This window comes from Poecilia mexicana, unplaced genomic scaffold, assembly GCF_051168715.1.
Source record: "Poecilia mexicana isolate PSO_F unplaced genomic scaffold, ASM5116871v1 scaffold_16, whole genome shotgun sequence".
In the NCBI taxonomy this organism is placed as follows: domain Eukaryota; kingdom Metazoa; phylum Chordata; class Actinopteri; order Cyprinodontiformes; family Poeciliidae; genus Poecilia; species Poecilia mexicana.
Genome location: NW_028263385.1, coordinates 992,813 through 1,009,808, shown reverse-complemented (window position 1 = coordinate 1,009,808; position 16,996 = coordinate 992,813). Strand labels below are relative to the sequence as shown.

At 39.1% G+C, this 16,996-nt stretch overlaps 2 protein-coding genes across 7 annotated transcripts; both read right to left on the bottom strand.

Annotated features, from left to right (window-relative positions):
• Positions 1-2,003: 2,003 nt before the first annotated feature.
• On the bottom strand, positions 2,004-16,545 carry rpz4 (rapunzel 4). Of its 5 annotated transcripts, XM_088013578.1 has the most exons (4): positions 16,471-16,545; positions 12,003-12,050; positions 5,815-5,876; positions 2,004-4,744 (listed from the first exon to the last, which is right to left on the bottom strand). In XM_088013578.1, the coding sequence occupies exon 4, from the start codon at positions 4,718-4,720 to the stop codon at positions 3,545-3,547; it is 1,176 nt and encodes a 391-aa protein (XP_087869704.1). In that variant the 5' UTR covers positions 4,721-4,744; positions 5,815-5,876; positions 12,003-12,050; positions 16,471-16,545; the 3' UTR covers positions 2,004-3,544. The 5 variants fall into 5 exon arrangements, with proteins under 5 accessions (XP_087869704.1, XP_014833123.2, XP_087869705.1 ...); XM_014977637.2 differs by lacking the exon at positions 12,003-12,050 and having other exon boundaries at positions 16,471-16,542; XM_088013579.1 differs by lacking the exons at positions 12,003-12,050; positions 16,471-16,545 and adding an exon at positions 11,531-11,646 and having other exon boundaries at positions 2,004-4,762.
• rpz5 (rapunzel 5) lies at positions 10,613-16,569 on the bottom strand. Of its 2 annotated transcripts, XR_015765569.1 has the most exons (3): positions 16,471-16,569; positions 12,003-14,665; positions 10,613-11,700 (listed from the first exon to the last, which is right to left on the bottom strand). XR_015765569.1 is itself a non-coding variant. In XM_088013576.1 (2 exons), exon 2 carries the CDS (start codon positions 14,606-14,608, stop codon positions 13,427-13,429), a length of 1,182 nt encoding a protein of 393 aa, XP_087869702.1. In that variant the 5' UTR covers positions 14,609-14,665; positions 16,471-16,569; the 3' UTR covers positions 11,800-13,426. The 2 variants fall into 2 exon arrangements, 1 of the variants encoding a protein (XP_087869702.1); XM_088013576.1 differs by lacking the exon at positions 10,613-11,700 and having other exon boundaries at positions 11,800-14,665.
• Between the last annotated feature and the right edge of the window lie 427 nt (positions 16,570-16,996).

Genomic DNA, 16,996 nt, shown 5'->3' with positions numbered 1-16,996 from the left:
CACTCTCATAAATAAATTATTCTGTTTTACCATAACGCTCTATGCTTTTTTTTCCCAGCCACAAACAGGACAGAAGCCAGCAGGTGTTTTGTGTAAACTGTGGTACTTTACAGAAGGGTTCGGTTTAAATCATCTTTACTTGCAGGACATTGGATTTTAATTAAATGAAGGGGAGTTTCATTGTTGCTTCCTCTGCAACACTTCAGCCAAGAGTTCCTCCAATATTTATAGGTATCTCTGTTTTCAGGCTAAGTAAGCTTTTCATGCAGAAATGCTGAAGAGGCAGTGAAACTTGGCAGAGGAACTCAGGAGCACATCGGTGAAAGGTTTACTTAGTGAGAGCTGGATCTTCTTTCCCAACATGCAATTGGCATGCAGGTATTCAGAAAACAATATATAACTTTATATTAAATAGGAAATCCCAACTATCCCAGTAATAATTAAAAAATATACTATTGTGACAAAAATTGTTCTGTTGTGGAAAGAGTGAAGTTTGTATCTTACGGTATGTGCAGGATTTTAAGGTGACTCCGGTAGGACTATGGCCAAAGCTAGAAAAAAGAATTTCAGCTATGTATTAACATTATTATTCAGTTTAGACACTATTATTTCAGTATTTATTTTCATATTTTTCTGTTTTTCCACAATGTGCAAACATAAACAATGTACATTCCATGTAAATATTTAGGCCTAAATAATCCCAGATTATTTGCAGTTCCAGAATAAAAAATAAAATATTAGCCCGAGTTCGATTTTTAAAGATTAAATGATATTATTTGGATTTAGTTAGAAATCTCCCACATCAACAGTTTGTCATTAAGACATTCCAGGTAGAAAAAACACAGACTATTGTTTAAAAGTAAAACTTCTTTGAAATGGCAACAATAAACAACTAATAATGAAATACATCCTAACTGAAAAACTTAGCTTTAGCTTAGCAGTTGCTAAGCTAGTGCTAGCTTAAGCTAGCGCAATTAGCCTACCAAAATAAAGTGGTAACTTGACTTTAAACAAAAACATTGTTGTATTGTAATGTCAGGATCAGTTTTACAGGAATCTTGACATTTTTCAGTCTATTCTCAGTCTACTTGTGGTTTAGACACTAACAAACTTTGATCATGTGGACATATTTCTGTCTTTTATTACACATTTCCGGGAGAGTCCGGGCTTTCAAGAATCAAGATTTAATCCAAACTTTTGTTTTTGCTTTAAACTTTTAAACTGACTTCTGCATTAGATCTCTCTACGCTGACCTTATGTGTGTTTCTGCATATAAAAATAGGATGGACGGACATTTCTAAATCTAATAATGAAGATTTACTCTAACTGCATTGAGACGCAGAGCAGAATTCATTTTTAAAGCTCAGTAGAGACAATAAAAAAAGAAACGGTTCAAACCAACGATCCTCGACTCCCTGTTGTTGACCTGCTGCTGTTGTAAAATGCAAGACATGAGAGTCTGCAAGCCGAATATAGAAAAGCCACAACCGCATGATTATAGAGCACTGTGGGTGTTTCCAAACTAGAAAACCACCGAATCCGTTTCCTTTTTTCTACCAGGTTGTAAGATTTGTCATCAGAAGAGCTGGGTGTTAAAACACTGCAGTCAAACGTAAGAGATGAACTTCTAATCCATAAATTACCACAAAATGCCTGTAATTCTAATGTATAAAGTATTTTTATCTAATTTTTATTTAAAAATAAGTTTGTTTTTTTTTTCAGAATATAATATATATATATATATATATATATATATATATATATATATATATATATATATATATATATATATATAAGTCTGCCTGATGCCACACATCTGTGTCGTTAATAACTACAGTTTATCTGTCAAACATGTTCATTATTAATTATGCATTTTAAAAAACATGCTGCCTTCAATAATGAGAAGATTTGCTGTTTATGAAACATGATTAAGCTTTCCAGATAGAGGTGTTTGTATACAGAAAGGAGATTAAGAAACAATAATCACAACAATATACAAACCATGCATTTAATCAATATTTATTTATTTTGTTGGTTACAGGGAACCATATCAATAGAAAGTGTAAAATAAAGCTGTCACAAAATGTGTTATTGATTTTTATATCAATTGAAAAAGAAGAAACGCAACGATGACATAAGAGCAGAAAACCCACAGCTATGAAGTCAGTGCATTATACAGTCAGATTCAACAAATCTGGATATTTTTAAAAGCTCATTAGTTTCATTAATAAATTCACCAAAAGTGAGACGTCATATAGATAAATTCCACGCAGACTGATATTTTTAAGCCTTCTGTTAATTATGATGGTTTTCTGTTTACAGATAAAACAAAAAAAACATTTGGGGGAATAGATGAAAAAAAAACATTTTAAAACAGAAATATGGGCTTAATTAATAAAAACTATGCTTGATCCTTTTAAGCAGCTTATAATCTATTGAATATGACTGCATTGTCAGCAGGTAGTGTGAACATGAATGTCAGATTAGAAACATTTTGATTAAAACAAAAAATCCCAAAACCCAGAATGAATCAAAAATTCAACTAAACCTTTGAAAAGTGAATTTCAGGTTCACAAAACGCGAGACGTCAGAGCAGGAAGAAGCTTGGAGATGTTTGAGGCACTGAAAGCCGACAGAAGCTGCTGCAGGAGCATCAGTGCTGATGAGTGGGCAGAAAATGAAACAATGCGTCATTTTCTTTCAGGCCAAAAAAGAACTAAAAGTGAAGTCAAACGGAGGGTTTCTAGTTTTCTGTGGTTTGGATACAAACGGCCCGTTTAGGGTGAGCTCAGCTGCATCAGCACCAGAACATCCATAACAATTTTCTCTTTCTAATAAAACATTTCCAGGTTGAAACATTAAATCCTGCCAAAATCTTCTGAAGAAGAGGAATATTATAAAACTCATATCAGAGTGTACCTCAACAATTTGTTCTGAAAAAGGCAGGAGGAGATGTGTTTTTGTTTTTTTCACAATTGAAGGTACAAGAAAGGAATAAAACTTTTTATAAAAGACTTTTTTAGAGTACTAACTTGTTTTCAGGACACCAGTCAGTGAGTAACGCTAACAGCTACACAAACACAGCAGGCCAATAAAAACGGACAAAAACAATAAAACTGAAGTTGCTCTGAAAACATGCGCTTACAGAAGATGATTATGTAATTTCTTAATTTATTAACTCAACAATGTTCATGCAGCTTTTTCTAAACACTTCTGTTGAACAATGCAAATTTATATGGATAAATAAATTTGCTTATTTTTACCGTTTTATTTTTGTTTTGGGATTGGAAAAGCTGCAGTTACATGGATGCAGTTGGTTAAATATCATAAACCTTTGGAAACGTGAGTCTTTAATGTCTCCCTTGTTGAATGGCTTTGCTCTGATAGCTGTTAGCTTCACTCAGATCACATTAGATCCCTACACCCCATAAACACTCTCAACTTTATAATATCTAAAGGCACATTCTGAGGAATATTTGTAAGGTCAGAGGACGGCGGAGCAGCATGGTGCTATATTTGTGCAAACAGAGACTTCTCTAAATCTTCAGGCTGAATGAACGCAGACGTAGAAGTTCTTGTGCTCCTCCCAGTAGTGAAGGTCGTCCTCAAAGCTCCAGGAGCAGCCCAGGTCTTTGCTGGTTTTGATGGTGTGGACGACGCAGTTGCCTGGCAGCTTCTCGAACAGGAACTCAGCTACACCCACCACGGTGGACTTCTTCTGACTCTGGATCAGCTGCTGGATGTGGCTCTTATCCACGGGCTCAGGCGAGGAGCTGAACGACACCCAGACGTTCAGTTTCTCGTCCGACGTGGGAACCTGGAAGCGGCTCTTCCCGGTGGCGCACTGGTAGTCCTTCTTGTTGGTGAACAGGCCAGTGGGAGACCTGAAGATGCGCACAGACCAGCCCACCCAGTCGTACTTCTTCTTTAGCTTCTCGATGATAGCGTCGGCTAGCTGCTGGTTGGTTAAGCCCTCCTGGTCTCTCACCAGACGGCGGGAGTCCTGTTCGGCCTGCTTAGGGAAGCTAACGATGCAGTCTTCGATGACGGCGTTCATTTTGGCTTGGACTTTGTTCATATTTTCCCCCCACTCTTTCAGAAGAGCCTCATCTTCGTCGTAGCCTTTCAGGGCAGCGTGCCCCAAAAGCGCAATGAGCCCCACACAGAAGAGCTTCTTCAGCCGAGCACAAAAGTCCTCCATCGGTCGGCGGCTTTTCTCCTCGTAGTTCTGGATGATCTCAAGGATCGGCTCCCCGGAGAAAGTTTCTCCGGTCACAGCGTTGTAGAGGATGTGCAGGTTCTTTTCTCCACCGGTTTTGGCGAAATGTTCCAGGAAAAGCTTCTTCTTCACCTCTCTGAACTTCGGCTTGGCGTTGAGGATGTCCATGTACTTCCTGAACTGGTTGGTGATGTTTTCCTCTGCAGAGAAGTAGGCAGCGTCCACCCCGCTCTTCTTGATCTCGTCGTTGATCCGCTGCAGCTCCTCGGAGGCCACCTCCAGGCGGTCTCGGACCTTCTGGAACTGCTCCTTCATGAAGGCCGCCTCTTTGCTCTCCACGTTGTCCAGAGCCAGCTTGACAATGGGAGCAGCGATGGAGAACACGGGGAAGAGGTCTCCGGCGATGCTGGCCACCACTTCGGCTCCCTGTTCGAACACCTCCATCACCGTCTCCACCATGTCCTTCTTCTCCGCCACGAGCTTCTGTAACGGACTCGCCATCGTTGGCTGGTGTCTCAAACTGTCCTGTGAAAGGAAAGAAAACTGAAACTTACACTTTAGAAAGAGAAATTATGAGAACACTGCAAAAACACAAAATCAAGTACTTTTGCTCTAGTTTCTAGTGCAAATATCTTAGTACACTTTAAATAAGACAAAACTAACATATAAACTTATAAATAACTTTTTAGCAAGAAATAGACCCCTTACATATTACTGTTTACATCCGGGAATTTCGTGCACAACGCTGGAGGGCAAAAAGATCTTTTACATGCTGCCTGTAGACGCGCTGCCGCGGTACAACAACTCTGTTAAATGAACCCTGGAGATGTAGGCATTACTAACAGGTAAAACCAATGAACAGCTTTTCCCCTCCAGCAGGATGGGGGTGGGATCCTGTATGCGTGACGTCATGCTGCAAAAGGTCAATAGGAGTTTAATTAAAGTAAATAATTCCTCCACACAGATGAAAATGTACCAGTTCCATTGGTACTTCTAACATGGGAAAAATGCTTAGTTATTAGGACTTAAAGGTTTGATCACAATATTTTGTGACATCATTGTGATAACAAAATGACAATAAAAACTATTTATTTCTTCTTTTTCAAGGTAAGTGTATGCCTGTGACTTTAGAGTATTTATAGCCCCACAAACACAAAAACTGCTGCTGAAAACTATTTGTAAAACTCTTCTTTAGCTGCATGCTGTAAAGGTATTTAGTCATATTTCCAAATTTATTGATATTTATTAATGCTCTCGTTGCACAAACAGTATAGAAAATAGTAAAAATAACAATCCTGATAAACTGAACAGCTTTAAAAAAACATCATTAATTGAAATTCTTATCATGACAAGAAATAAATTATGATATATGATAAATGATGCACTTTTCATAAGTGACAATCTGTCAATGGAACTAGTAACTTTTCATTAATATTAAGGAATTACTGACTTAAAACAAACTCCTATATCTTACTGAAAAGTCAGTTATAAGTTAGTTTTATCTTGTTTCAAGTGTACTAAGATATTTGCTCTACAAACTGGATTTTGTGTTTTTACAGTGTAATGATTGTTTCTGGTTCTGTAAATACACTTACGGCTCTGTAAACGTCTTCAAACTGCAGCCTGTCTCCTCAGTCTTCTAGAAAAACTGCACAGCCTGATGAGAAGAGAGAGAAAGAGCCGAGTGAGCTTCGGTTTTAGCTGCTGGTCACACCCAGAGAGGTCTGAGTCAATAATGATGTAACACCGATATGGGCTGAACTGGTTTTACGTCATGGTCTAACAAGATCAACTTAACTTAAATAATCCTGTTCCATTGCCCAGGTCACTCTTTTAAATTAATTACATTTTCATTTTGGTTGGTTAAACATAAAAAACAAGAATGATGATCTTCTGATCCTCAGAGAAGTCGGAGAAGCTTCAAGGATTCTCACAAAACAAAAATCTCAACTCAAGCATAGTTTTTGTTAAAGTTAAAATAGTTTCTGAGTTCAGTTTAAAACCTTTGAACATTCCAGGCAGGAGGAGAGCAAATTACTTTGGGCATAATTTAGTATTTGCAAGCATTTGAAACAAAAACATTAATTTCCAGTAATTAAAGTTATTTCTGAGTTGGAACTAAACTTTAAATGCAATTCAGGTATGATGCACATAAATGTGGCTAAGCTGCATTTTCACAGGAGTGAGAGCTCTAGATTTTAATCTAGACATATTTTCATGAACATGCTTTGCTTCTGTCTCACTTTATTCCACTTCAGCTGAAGTCGACTGAAGTTGGAAAATCCAGGAAATCTTTTGTCCCAGATGCCAGGAAGCAGATAAAATATACAGCTGGACATGTCCAGACATGTCCTTCTGCAAACCTGGAAACTTTGGAGGAAATCAAATTATGCCCTGCAAAAACATCAAAGCTGACCAACTTTTCAGTCTGGTTTCTATGCAGATATCTCCGAACATTTGAGATAAGACCAAACTAACTTTACAGTAAAATATAGGAGCTTGTTTAAAGCAAGTAATTCATTAATGTTGGTTAAAAACTAATTATAAGTGACATAAATTGCCAGTAGAACAAGACATTTTAATTCAGAATATGGGAAAAATGTTGTGTTTCAATGGCAGATTATTTCACCTATAATTAGTACTTTCTCTAAAACAATTGCATTAAAAATTAGACCAAAAATACTCGTAAAATTTGGTGTTTTTGCAGTGAGGGACAAAATTAAGAGTCTGAAGTTCCTGCAGCTGGCAGGTGTGTTTTATTTCAGGTGTGTTTCATTTCAGGTGTGTTTTATTTCAGGTGTGTTTTATTTGATTGTGATGCTCCCATTCTGGCTGATCTGATGGAGAAGCTGCAGCTTTTACCCCCCTCCTCCTCCTCCTCCTCCTCGGTCAATATCAGAGCAGCGGGCGTGGGACGTGATTAAGTACAAGAGGTTAAACTTGTTGGACCAGCCGGCATTTTCCAGTGAACCTCAGCAAGTAACCACGGCAACAAGACAATGGAAAATAAACTGTCAGCTGGTTTGTGCCTCCCTGCCTCTGCTGATGTCGCTTCGTTCCCCCGGGTTTATCTCGGCGGACAGCTGAAGGCTGCGGGCGGCAGATAGCGCCCGTTCCCGGCCCGATCCATCAAACAGCGCCGAGGGAAAACTGCAGGCTGCTAACGAAGACGTTTCCAGAAACATTTAAACTCCCAGACTTCCTTTTTCTTTGCATTAAAGCTGTAGGATGGGACTTTTATAAAAATAAAATATGCTTTTTACATATAGTGTCTCTATGTGGTAACAGTTTAATATGAGACAGATAATCTGTGAAAAGATCGATCTCCTCCATCTCCTACCTGAGCCAACCAGAGGCGGGTTTTAGTGCTGTCAATATTTTAAACTTTTGATCAAAGCTACAGTTAAACTTCCCACAATCCTTTGCTGGATCGTGGTCACATGACCCAACAAAACCACATGACCAAGCTCCTGCTGAAACAGAATCAAGATGGGAATTGTTGAGAAAATATGATTATTTTTAGTGTTTAATACAGTTTAGTCTTTTTTGAACAAATCTTTAAACTTTGAACAGGTTTCTGTTAGTGATTTAAATTAAACTATGGCTGGGTAAGTATTCAAAAATACCAAGGAAAATGGGGTGATCTGTAGAGCTTCTCCCTGGACCCCTGTGGTCGTAACACATAGGACAGGAGGCCATGGATTAACATATGCAGGAAGGTAGAGGCCAGTATCATTTACATTACCTTGGGAAACAGGAACTTACCGAGTTCACGGGAGATCAGAATCCTTCTGTGAACATCTGGGTTGTGTGAAGATTTTGAACCACTAACATTTAATTTACAAGATATTTTTCTTAGTTATAGATAGCATTCTCTGATGGAACTTGTATTACTTAGTTTTAGAATTAATTTAGACGATGATGAATGGATTTGAAAACTGTATTATTTCTGACTGTTAGAATTAAATGAAAATGTTTTGTTTAGTATTAGAAAATTACTCAGGATTTATGCTAAATGGGGTTTTGGAAAATGATTGTGTTAACCTGTATACTTAGGATTGAATATTATGTTTCATAGGTTAGAAAAAGGAATTTTACCTCATTTTGTTCTGTTGATTTTATGTGTTATTTTTGGTTTAAGGCAGGACTCAATCTTTTGGGGTGCTGAGTGCAGAAGAGCAAAACTGAGTTTGTTAACATAAACTTTCCTTAAATTAATTACAAAATTTAAGTTTGTTCCTGAGAATTTATGTAGGGAGCGATAGCGGGAGAGACTCCGGCTTTCACACATATCTGTGAAATCCTTTTCTCTGTATATCTTTTATTTAGATGGTTTTAAAACCACAGGAGTTCAGGATGAGGCTCTCCTCTTCGTTTGTGAAACAAAAGAGCAAATGGCCTTTGTTCACAGCAGTAAATTAGGGGAAGTTCTAAGTTTTTCTGAGTGTCCAAGGTAGCTTCCAGTTGGTCAAGCGGAGGTACGCCTTAATTGAATATATTAAAAAGGAAAGACACACCTACATTATAAAAGCTCGTGCCCAAGAGTAATGAGTCAGATAGCTGCTACTATTTTGCCTTTTTTGCACCAGCTCTCTCCAAAGACGCGTCTTTGCCTTTTCTTTTTTATCTTTTTGTCTCAGGTAATGAATGTATGTTTCTGTTGTTCTGCAGTTTTGTTGTTAATTCATAAGTTGTTTCTTATTGGATTAAATTCTGTAATTCTGTGACGTCAACGCGCATTGTTGTTTTCCTTGTGGCTACACGTGGCCCGCCGAGAGGACCTGGGATCTAAAGGAAGAGAGAGAGAGAGCCAAACTTTTACCAAAGTTAACCAATTTATAAAATTCTTCCTTAACAGAATAAACATCAGTCGTTCTGCTTATCGGACCGATGACTAATATCAGCCGATACCGATGCTGATATGTCGCGCATCTGTTGAATTTAAATTCCTTTTTTTTTTTTTTTTTTTTTTTTTTTTGCAACTATTGTTTTCACATTTTGAACACTGCTGGAGAATCCTGTCATGACACCAAAATCTAGACGTTTCCAGCCTGGCTGGTGTTCTGCAAACTCTTCACTAATGTGGCGATGAATACTAAAGCATCCCACAATTTACAGACTTTAATTTTTGTCATAAAAATAAGCACAATTCTGGATAATATTTCTTTAATTTCACAATTATTTGCTACTTTGGCCAAAAATATTAACACAAATTTTAAAATACCATCGTTAAAAAGTGTTTTGCAAACATTTAAATATCCCCACATGGTCAGGGTCATAGATTCCTGCAAAAAGAGGCAGAAGGTAAAGCTTTTACAGTAACTGAATCTGATTTGTGTGTAAAATCTCCATCCTCGCTGCTCAGCGTCTCATTTCCACACAGAAGTGCTTTAAATAAATCACATTTTCAGAAACAGGAGCAGCGGATGCTCACAGAACAGAGCTGATTGGGGTTCATGTTTTATCCTGATTTATGGAGAAAAATGTGATGTACACTGCAAAAACAAAATCTTACAAAATACTTTGGTTTAATTTCCAGTAGAAATAACTTAGTACACCTGAAATAAGACAAAACTAACTTAAAAGTAGCTTTTCAGCAAGCTAGTAGTTTGTTTTAAGCTAATAATTGCTGAATGTAGTTTTTTTTTTAAACTTAAAACATTTTTCCTGTTTTAAGAGAAAAAACAGTGGAAGTACCATAGTGCTTTTTGCATATACATTCAAGAATTACTGTCTTAAAACAAATGTATTTGTCTTTCTTGAAGATTACTTTTAAGTTAGTTTTGTCTTATTTCAATTATGCTAAGATACAATAGAAACTAGTCAAATGTAATTTATCATAAAATTGATGTTGTATTAGTGTTTTTTCCCCTGTTTTTAGCTGTTATGAATGTTTTTATTTCTGGATGGGAGATGCTGTGATGATGCCTGGAGCTCAACACATCTCCAACTTTAACAGATTATTTTACATAAAAATATCAGTAAATGTTAGAGCTGAGTTTCTTTGGTATTTATCCCTCTAATTCCTATCAAGAGGACGTCTCAGATTTTAACGTCACACAGATAAGAGTTTACATCTTGGATATGACAGCAAAAGTTTTAGGGGAAGTTTTCCTAATAATCCTACAAATCAGAATGGGGACCATGCATGAGGTTATAATGAAGGGGAACATTAACTCAAAAACAAAAATAAAAAAACACTTTGAAATTCAACACCAACACATAAACATTCAATTATTCTTTGCATTTGCACTTTTAAATGGGTAAAAAACAATACTTTATACATCTTCAAAACACTTTCAAACAGTTCATAGTAGTTTCATGAACACAGAATTAAAAGTGTAGGAGAATAAAAGATAGATATAAGCCTACATATAAACAAACAGTACATGGTTTGATTTCCACACTAGATGACATTTATTTCAGTTTTAAGACATAAGAATTGATTTGGATTTAATTTGTAAACATCCCTGATACATGGCAAACTGTGGTAGGCCTTTATCTGGCCTTTTTTATTTAAAAGTGTAGCAAAAAAAAAAAAAAAAAAAAACTAAACTCATAGAAACATGTTTAAAGAACTTCTAAAAAGTCTGAGGAAATATTGAGCAGCATCACAACATTTAGAGAAAGTCTGGGTAAATATACAGAAAACTCATTTCCTTCGACATAAACGGAGAATATGTGTAAAGTTTTTTGATAAAAGCAGGAACGCCTGATTAGAAACATGTTTATGAGAGCAGCATGAAGAGCAGCACACAGTTTAGGTTTCATTCTGTCAGTGCCAGTTTACCCAGTTCACCGCCCAGTCTGACCACTGCGGCGGAAATCCCTCCACCCCCTGTTAATGCACCCTCTTAATGTAAAACGTATCGATCAGTCCGCGCTACAAGCCCTCTAATCGGATCATTTTACAGCAGAAGGCCGCAGAGAAACAAACAAACAGCGCATGTTAGCGGATCTGCGGCGAGTTTCTGCGCAGCGCAACGAGGAGCGAAAAGTTCCAGCAGACACTTCCTGGAAAAACTGAGCTGGCACCAAAACCCCCGAAAACTTTTATATTTAGGTTAAAACTGGAAAGATTCGGCAGATTCTTTCCTTCACTCAACAGACTTCAACTAATAGAGCTGCGTTTTTATGGAATATGGGCTTAAAGCGAAAGAAATGCGCAGAAATGGGGAAAATGACTCGATTATGTAACAACAGACTGGAGTGAAGTCAGATCGGAAGAATCGATCAGATTATAATCCAACCAAACCGTCGCAGCTTTTTTCTAACTTTACTATGAAAGATTTGGACCAGAAACGGACTCACCTCGTAAAGTTTGCGGAAGAAATCTAAACTCCAGCCTGTTTGTCTTCCTATTGGTCATGTGGCTCTCATGTTACAGGGGAGAGGCACACCCTGCCTCACTGACAACCAGGCTGGTGAAAAAAGGGTGTTGCTCCTCAACCTAGATAAAATGGCTCCTTTACTGCTAGTGCCTAAAATTAAGGAACAAATTACATATAATCATGTTTTTAATGAGGTTTAGATCCCAAGAATGGGATTAAATCTCAGATTAATGATGACCAGATGACAAAGACAGCCTTATTCTGTTTATTACAAATTAAAGTGAATTATACATATCATTCTGATTGTACTTGGTTTGTCCAGCTTTAATATATTGCACCAAAAGCATCATTTATGTATATATTATTAACAAACGTAAAAAAAGATAATTTCTTCACATTCTGCATATTCTGTGGTATAATAAAACATCTTAATTATCAGACTAATGGCTCACCTGTTCTGGAGCTTTTAACCAGACGACAAACGCAGTTTATCTGATCTCCTGTAAAACGGAAATTCTGAATTATTCTAATGTTCATTCTAAATATAAAGTAGAAGCTCTGAAGGTGGATTTTATTTTCACACAAACATTGACAATGAGACTCAGACCGGAAGGACCAGAACATCAAAGCTTATGAATACATGAAAGAGACAATAAGTTGTGGTTTTCAGGTGGTAGAGGCTGAAGCTGCTGATCCCACCTGGAAAAAATCCCAAACTGATGTGTTGGCTTCAGTTTGGTCTGCATTTTCAGGTTAAAATTAGATTTTTTTGATGTTTAGCAAGAATTACAAAGCTGCCACATAAGATAAACTGCAAATTATATTTATATTTATTGTAATTTTTTTATTTTATTTTGCCTAAACAGATAGATCTGAGTTCATAACTCTGTCAGAGCCTCATGTTATTGGTTTATTTCAGGTTTTCTGTTGTGCTAAAGCTATTGCTAATGCTAAAGCTAAAAGGCAAGTCCAAGGTCTGAGTCTGGGCGGACATTTTAAATCTTAGAACGACTCAAAAATAAAACGTTCACAAAAATTAAAAAAACTTGCAAGAAACATTTTTAACAATCACATTCTCTGTGCAAAAAGGTCTTGAAATGCTATATTTTTAATTTTTACACCAACATCACTGACCTCCTGAAGCAAATCTGATCCAAATTGTTTCTAAAGTCGCTTTTCTGTAACCTGGAAACAAACTTCTGCTTTTCCTGGACTAGCCGTTAGCTTCAGTACCTTTCTTTAAGCCAGATGTCTGAAACTCCAGTCCTCAAGTCTCAACGTTTGGATGGATTCCTGCTACAGCAGCTCGATCAGACCAATAATCAATGACCAGGCCTTTACAAAGCTTCCAATAGGGAAGTAATTCAGACGTTTAGTAGCAGGGATGCATCTAAAAGTGTTGGAGTTACAGACCAAATGAACCCAGTAAGAGCTAAACAGAAGCCGCCTTCTTCTGATCAAAGAATCTCAACACAGTTCTGCTGATAATTAAAACAATTTGACAGCCTTTAATTACCGATTATGCTCAACATGTTGTTTCAAACTCTTGACAGAAATGAATTAACACTATAAATGAACCACAGATCTGTTGTAGGTATGTCCATTGTGGAGTGTGTGAATGAAAGGTGAAACATCTGGTGAATATCGAGCTTTCTGCTTAATGTCGACTCAAACGACATGAATCCAAGAAGCCGGCTCTAAAATTTTCTATGAAAACCTTAATTTGCGTAAGAGGAAACATTGAGAAGAAGTAGGAAGTTCTGCGAGACACGGAATCACAAAGCAGTCCCCAAAGCAGATTATACACCATTAGATACAGATCCGTATAGACTATGTCCTAAAGTCTCTCCTCTGAGTGCGTCCTGGTCCTGGGCGTCTACTCTGGATGGATGCACAGGTAGGCCCGTTTGTGTTTCCCGAAGTAGTAGCAGTCCTCCTTGAAGTTGTTGGTCTCCACCACGGCCTTGTAGTGGCTCACGGCGTGGACCAGGCAGGTGGGGAAGGTCTTGTTCAAAGACAAAGCCACCGCCATCATGTTGCCCTTCAGCTTCTGCTGCTCGATCTGCTCCTGGATCTGACTCTTGTTGATGGGCTGCGGGTCGACGCAGAACGACACCACCACCTTGATCTTGTTCTTGGTCAGAATGTCAAACCAGTTGGCTCCGCCGCTGCCGTGGTACTTCTTTCCCGCCAGCCAGTTGAAGAAGAAAATGCGCTCCCGGTCTCCGAAGGCCCGGATGGACCAGCTCACCCAGTCGTACTTTTTAACCAGAAGCTGCAGGAGGCGTTTGGGTAACTCGGTATCGACGGTGCCGGGGTTGTCCTGGAGCTCGTGCTCCAAGTCTGTCTTGGCCTGCGTGGCGAAGTTCTCGGTGCAGTCGTCCACGGCCGCTTTCATGCGTTTCTCCACGTCCTCCATTCGGTCTTGCCACTTCTTGACCATCTCCTCTCCGACGATTCCCTCCTGGAGCGCAGCGTGGCCCATGACGGCGATGATGCCCACCACGAACAGCTTCTTCAGCCGAGCGCAGAAATCCTCGACCGCCCTCCTGCTCCGCTGCTCGACGGAGAGCACCGTGTCCAGCATGGGGTCCCCCGACGTGTTCTCGCCCGTAACGGCGTTGTAGAGGGCGTCCAAGTTCAGGTCGCTCTCCGTGTTCTCGTAATGGCTCAGGAACTTCTCCTTCTTCTTCTCCCTGAACTTCGGCTTGGCGTTGACAAAGTCCTGAAACTTTTCGTACTGACTTATAATCTGTGCCTCCCGGTCAAAGTTCTGCTTGTTCATGGAGGTTTTCTGCAGCTCCAGGGCGAGTTTGTCGATCTCGTCTTGGATCCCCTCCAGTTTTGAGTTGACTTTTTCGAACTGCTGAGTCAGGTAGCGAGCTTCCTTGCCGTCCGGGTTGCTGAGGAGTTCGGCAGAAGCCACGAAAACGGCCTCCAGGATGGGGTGAAGCTGGCCCACGGTGGCGGCCAGCACCTCGGAGGCTTGGCCCATGATCTCCACGCCTTTCTCGATCTTGTCCCTGTTTTCAACGAGCCAGTCTGCCACACTATTCATCTCTAAGTTTGTCACAGTAACCAAAACTAATCAGAAATCCAGAGAGTTTGCTGGTGCCTGAAAGGAGAGAAAACATGGAAAAAACCCTTGTAAAGTTCATTATAGTGTGTTATTTAAACCTACTTTCAAACTTTCAGTATATAGCTTTTATAAAAAATTTTTCAGATATTTGTTGAAACTGTCACCATTTTGTGACAGATAATCTGTGAAAAGATTGATCTCCACTTTCTCCCTGAGCTACTATTGCTGTCTGCAGAAATGCATCAAAATCAACCAATCAGAGCCAGGAGGTGGGGCTTAGCACTGTCAATCATGCTCATGTATGCACCAATGTTCTAGTGGTGGAGAAACAGCTTACAGTTACAGGAAAACCGTTTGTCTGCCATCATCAGTGGCTGTGCTCACTAGCCTTAGCATTCTGTGCTAGCTGCAACGTAGCAGAGAGCAGCGCCACACAAGGGGTGATTGACAGCGCTAGTTAGCACTGGCAGAAGGCATAACAAACTGTCATGACTTGGCAACATTTTTGATAAATATGTTAAAAAATGTTTTATAAAGTTACAAACTGCAGCTTTAAGAGTCAAAGTAAACAGACAGGTGACGCTAAGCGTTTTTTTCCTAGAGGACAAACGAACACTACAATAAACGAAAGGCTTGATCATGTCAGTACATGTTGGCATCCAGTTTCAAGCCGCGCCCTCACAGCCGCACTTAATGACAGGGACTCCTCAGGCCTCCATGGCTTTGACAAACATCACAAAAAAAACACAAAAAGGCACAAATGATTCACTTCTCCACAGAAACAGAAATCAACGGTGATGCGTGTACAGATGGATTATGATGTGAGTTATTGTGCAACGTAGCAGCGCTGGCCCTGTGGGGTCGTTACTTTACTGCCCCAACAGCCAAGGCCCAAAGCAAACACAGATGTTCAGAGCAGGGGAAAATCAGGGTTTATATCAGTAAAATCATTTGTTTTTCAATGTAAAATACTCTGGAGAGATGAGCTCAATCATTTCATGAAACAGGCACACCCAAATCTCTCCCGCTGCACTTGTTCATGACTTTAACCACCCGTCTCTCTTCAGCTTAATTACCACCAAATCATCTGAATGCCTCTCAGTCCTAACATGGAGGAAAGTCCAGATGTGTGTAGCAAGAGACTCACCAATTATTACAGCAGAGATGAGATCACTGGTGTCTTTTTCAGCCTTTTCCTAACATCGTGCTAATTAGATTCACATTATTCAGTCACATGTCCTTTTACAAACATCCACATGTGAGCCAGCTGATGAGAATAAAACAGTTAAAGCCAACTTTAAAAATTTAATATGACGCAACACGCTCAAATTTGTGATTAATATGTGATTGTGTTGTTTAATGCTGGGAAATAAGGTCATATTTAGGAAAAGGTTTTGTTTGTTGGAGCTAAGCTTATCTAATGAAAAGGAAAAAAAAAAGGCGAGTCCGTCTGAGCTCTTGATCAAACACTGGTCAGGTTATCTGCTTCAGCAGAGACCACAAAGTGTTTCAGAAAACCACAGCAGAGAACGCTGCTTCACGAAAATCATTTTAAATTTACAATTTGAAAAGGAAAAAAGCAGCATAAATTCTGGTTTCTTTCACCGTTTCTGTGCTTTTCTCTACAAAACAGAGTCATGATAAAAAAACTGAAACTGTAAAACTGCAAGTAACTGAATAAAATCTTAAGAGTTTTCTCTCTTTTTTCTTTCTTTTTTTCTTTCTTTTTTTCTTTCTTTCTTTCTTTCTTTCTTTCTTTCTTTCTTTCTTTCTTTCTTTCTTTCTTTCTTGTTCTTTTCCTTTCTTTCTATCTTTCTGCTAAATAAATGATAAAAACTCACCTTTTTGGCTAAATATTCCAGTGGGCTGCAGTCCAGTTATCCAGAAGTCCAGCTGCGCCTGTGAGCACCAGCTTCCTTGGGATTTATTTATACTCTCTCTCTTTCTCTCTCTCCCTCGCTCCCTCTCTCTCTTTCTCTCACCCTTTCTCTGTGCCTGTCTCTCGTCACTCCTCCTTTTGAAATTCCTCCTCCATCCCGTTCCAGCATTCCACCAGAACCCACTCCACAGAGACTGACACAGATAACATCCTGTAAACACTCCCCCATGCAGGGACTCCGTGCACCCTGGGAAAATCCGCTCTGATGTGATGGACAAAGAGAGAGGGAGAGAGAGATATAGGGGGGGAATAAAAAGGAGACCAGTCACTGCAAAGCTCGGAAAAGTGGCCCATCAGGACAAAAAGCTTCTTGTTGCAGCTCAAACGTGTTGCCATGGACACCGGACCGGCTTCTCTGAGCTGGGCTCGCTTTAAAACCGACCCGGCTGAGGAAATCCTCTCTTCTTTCTGATGCAATCCAGTAGAAA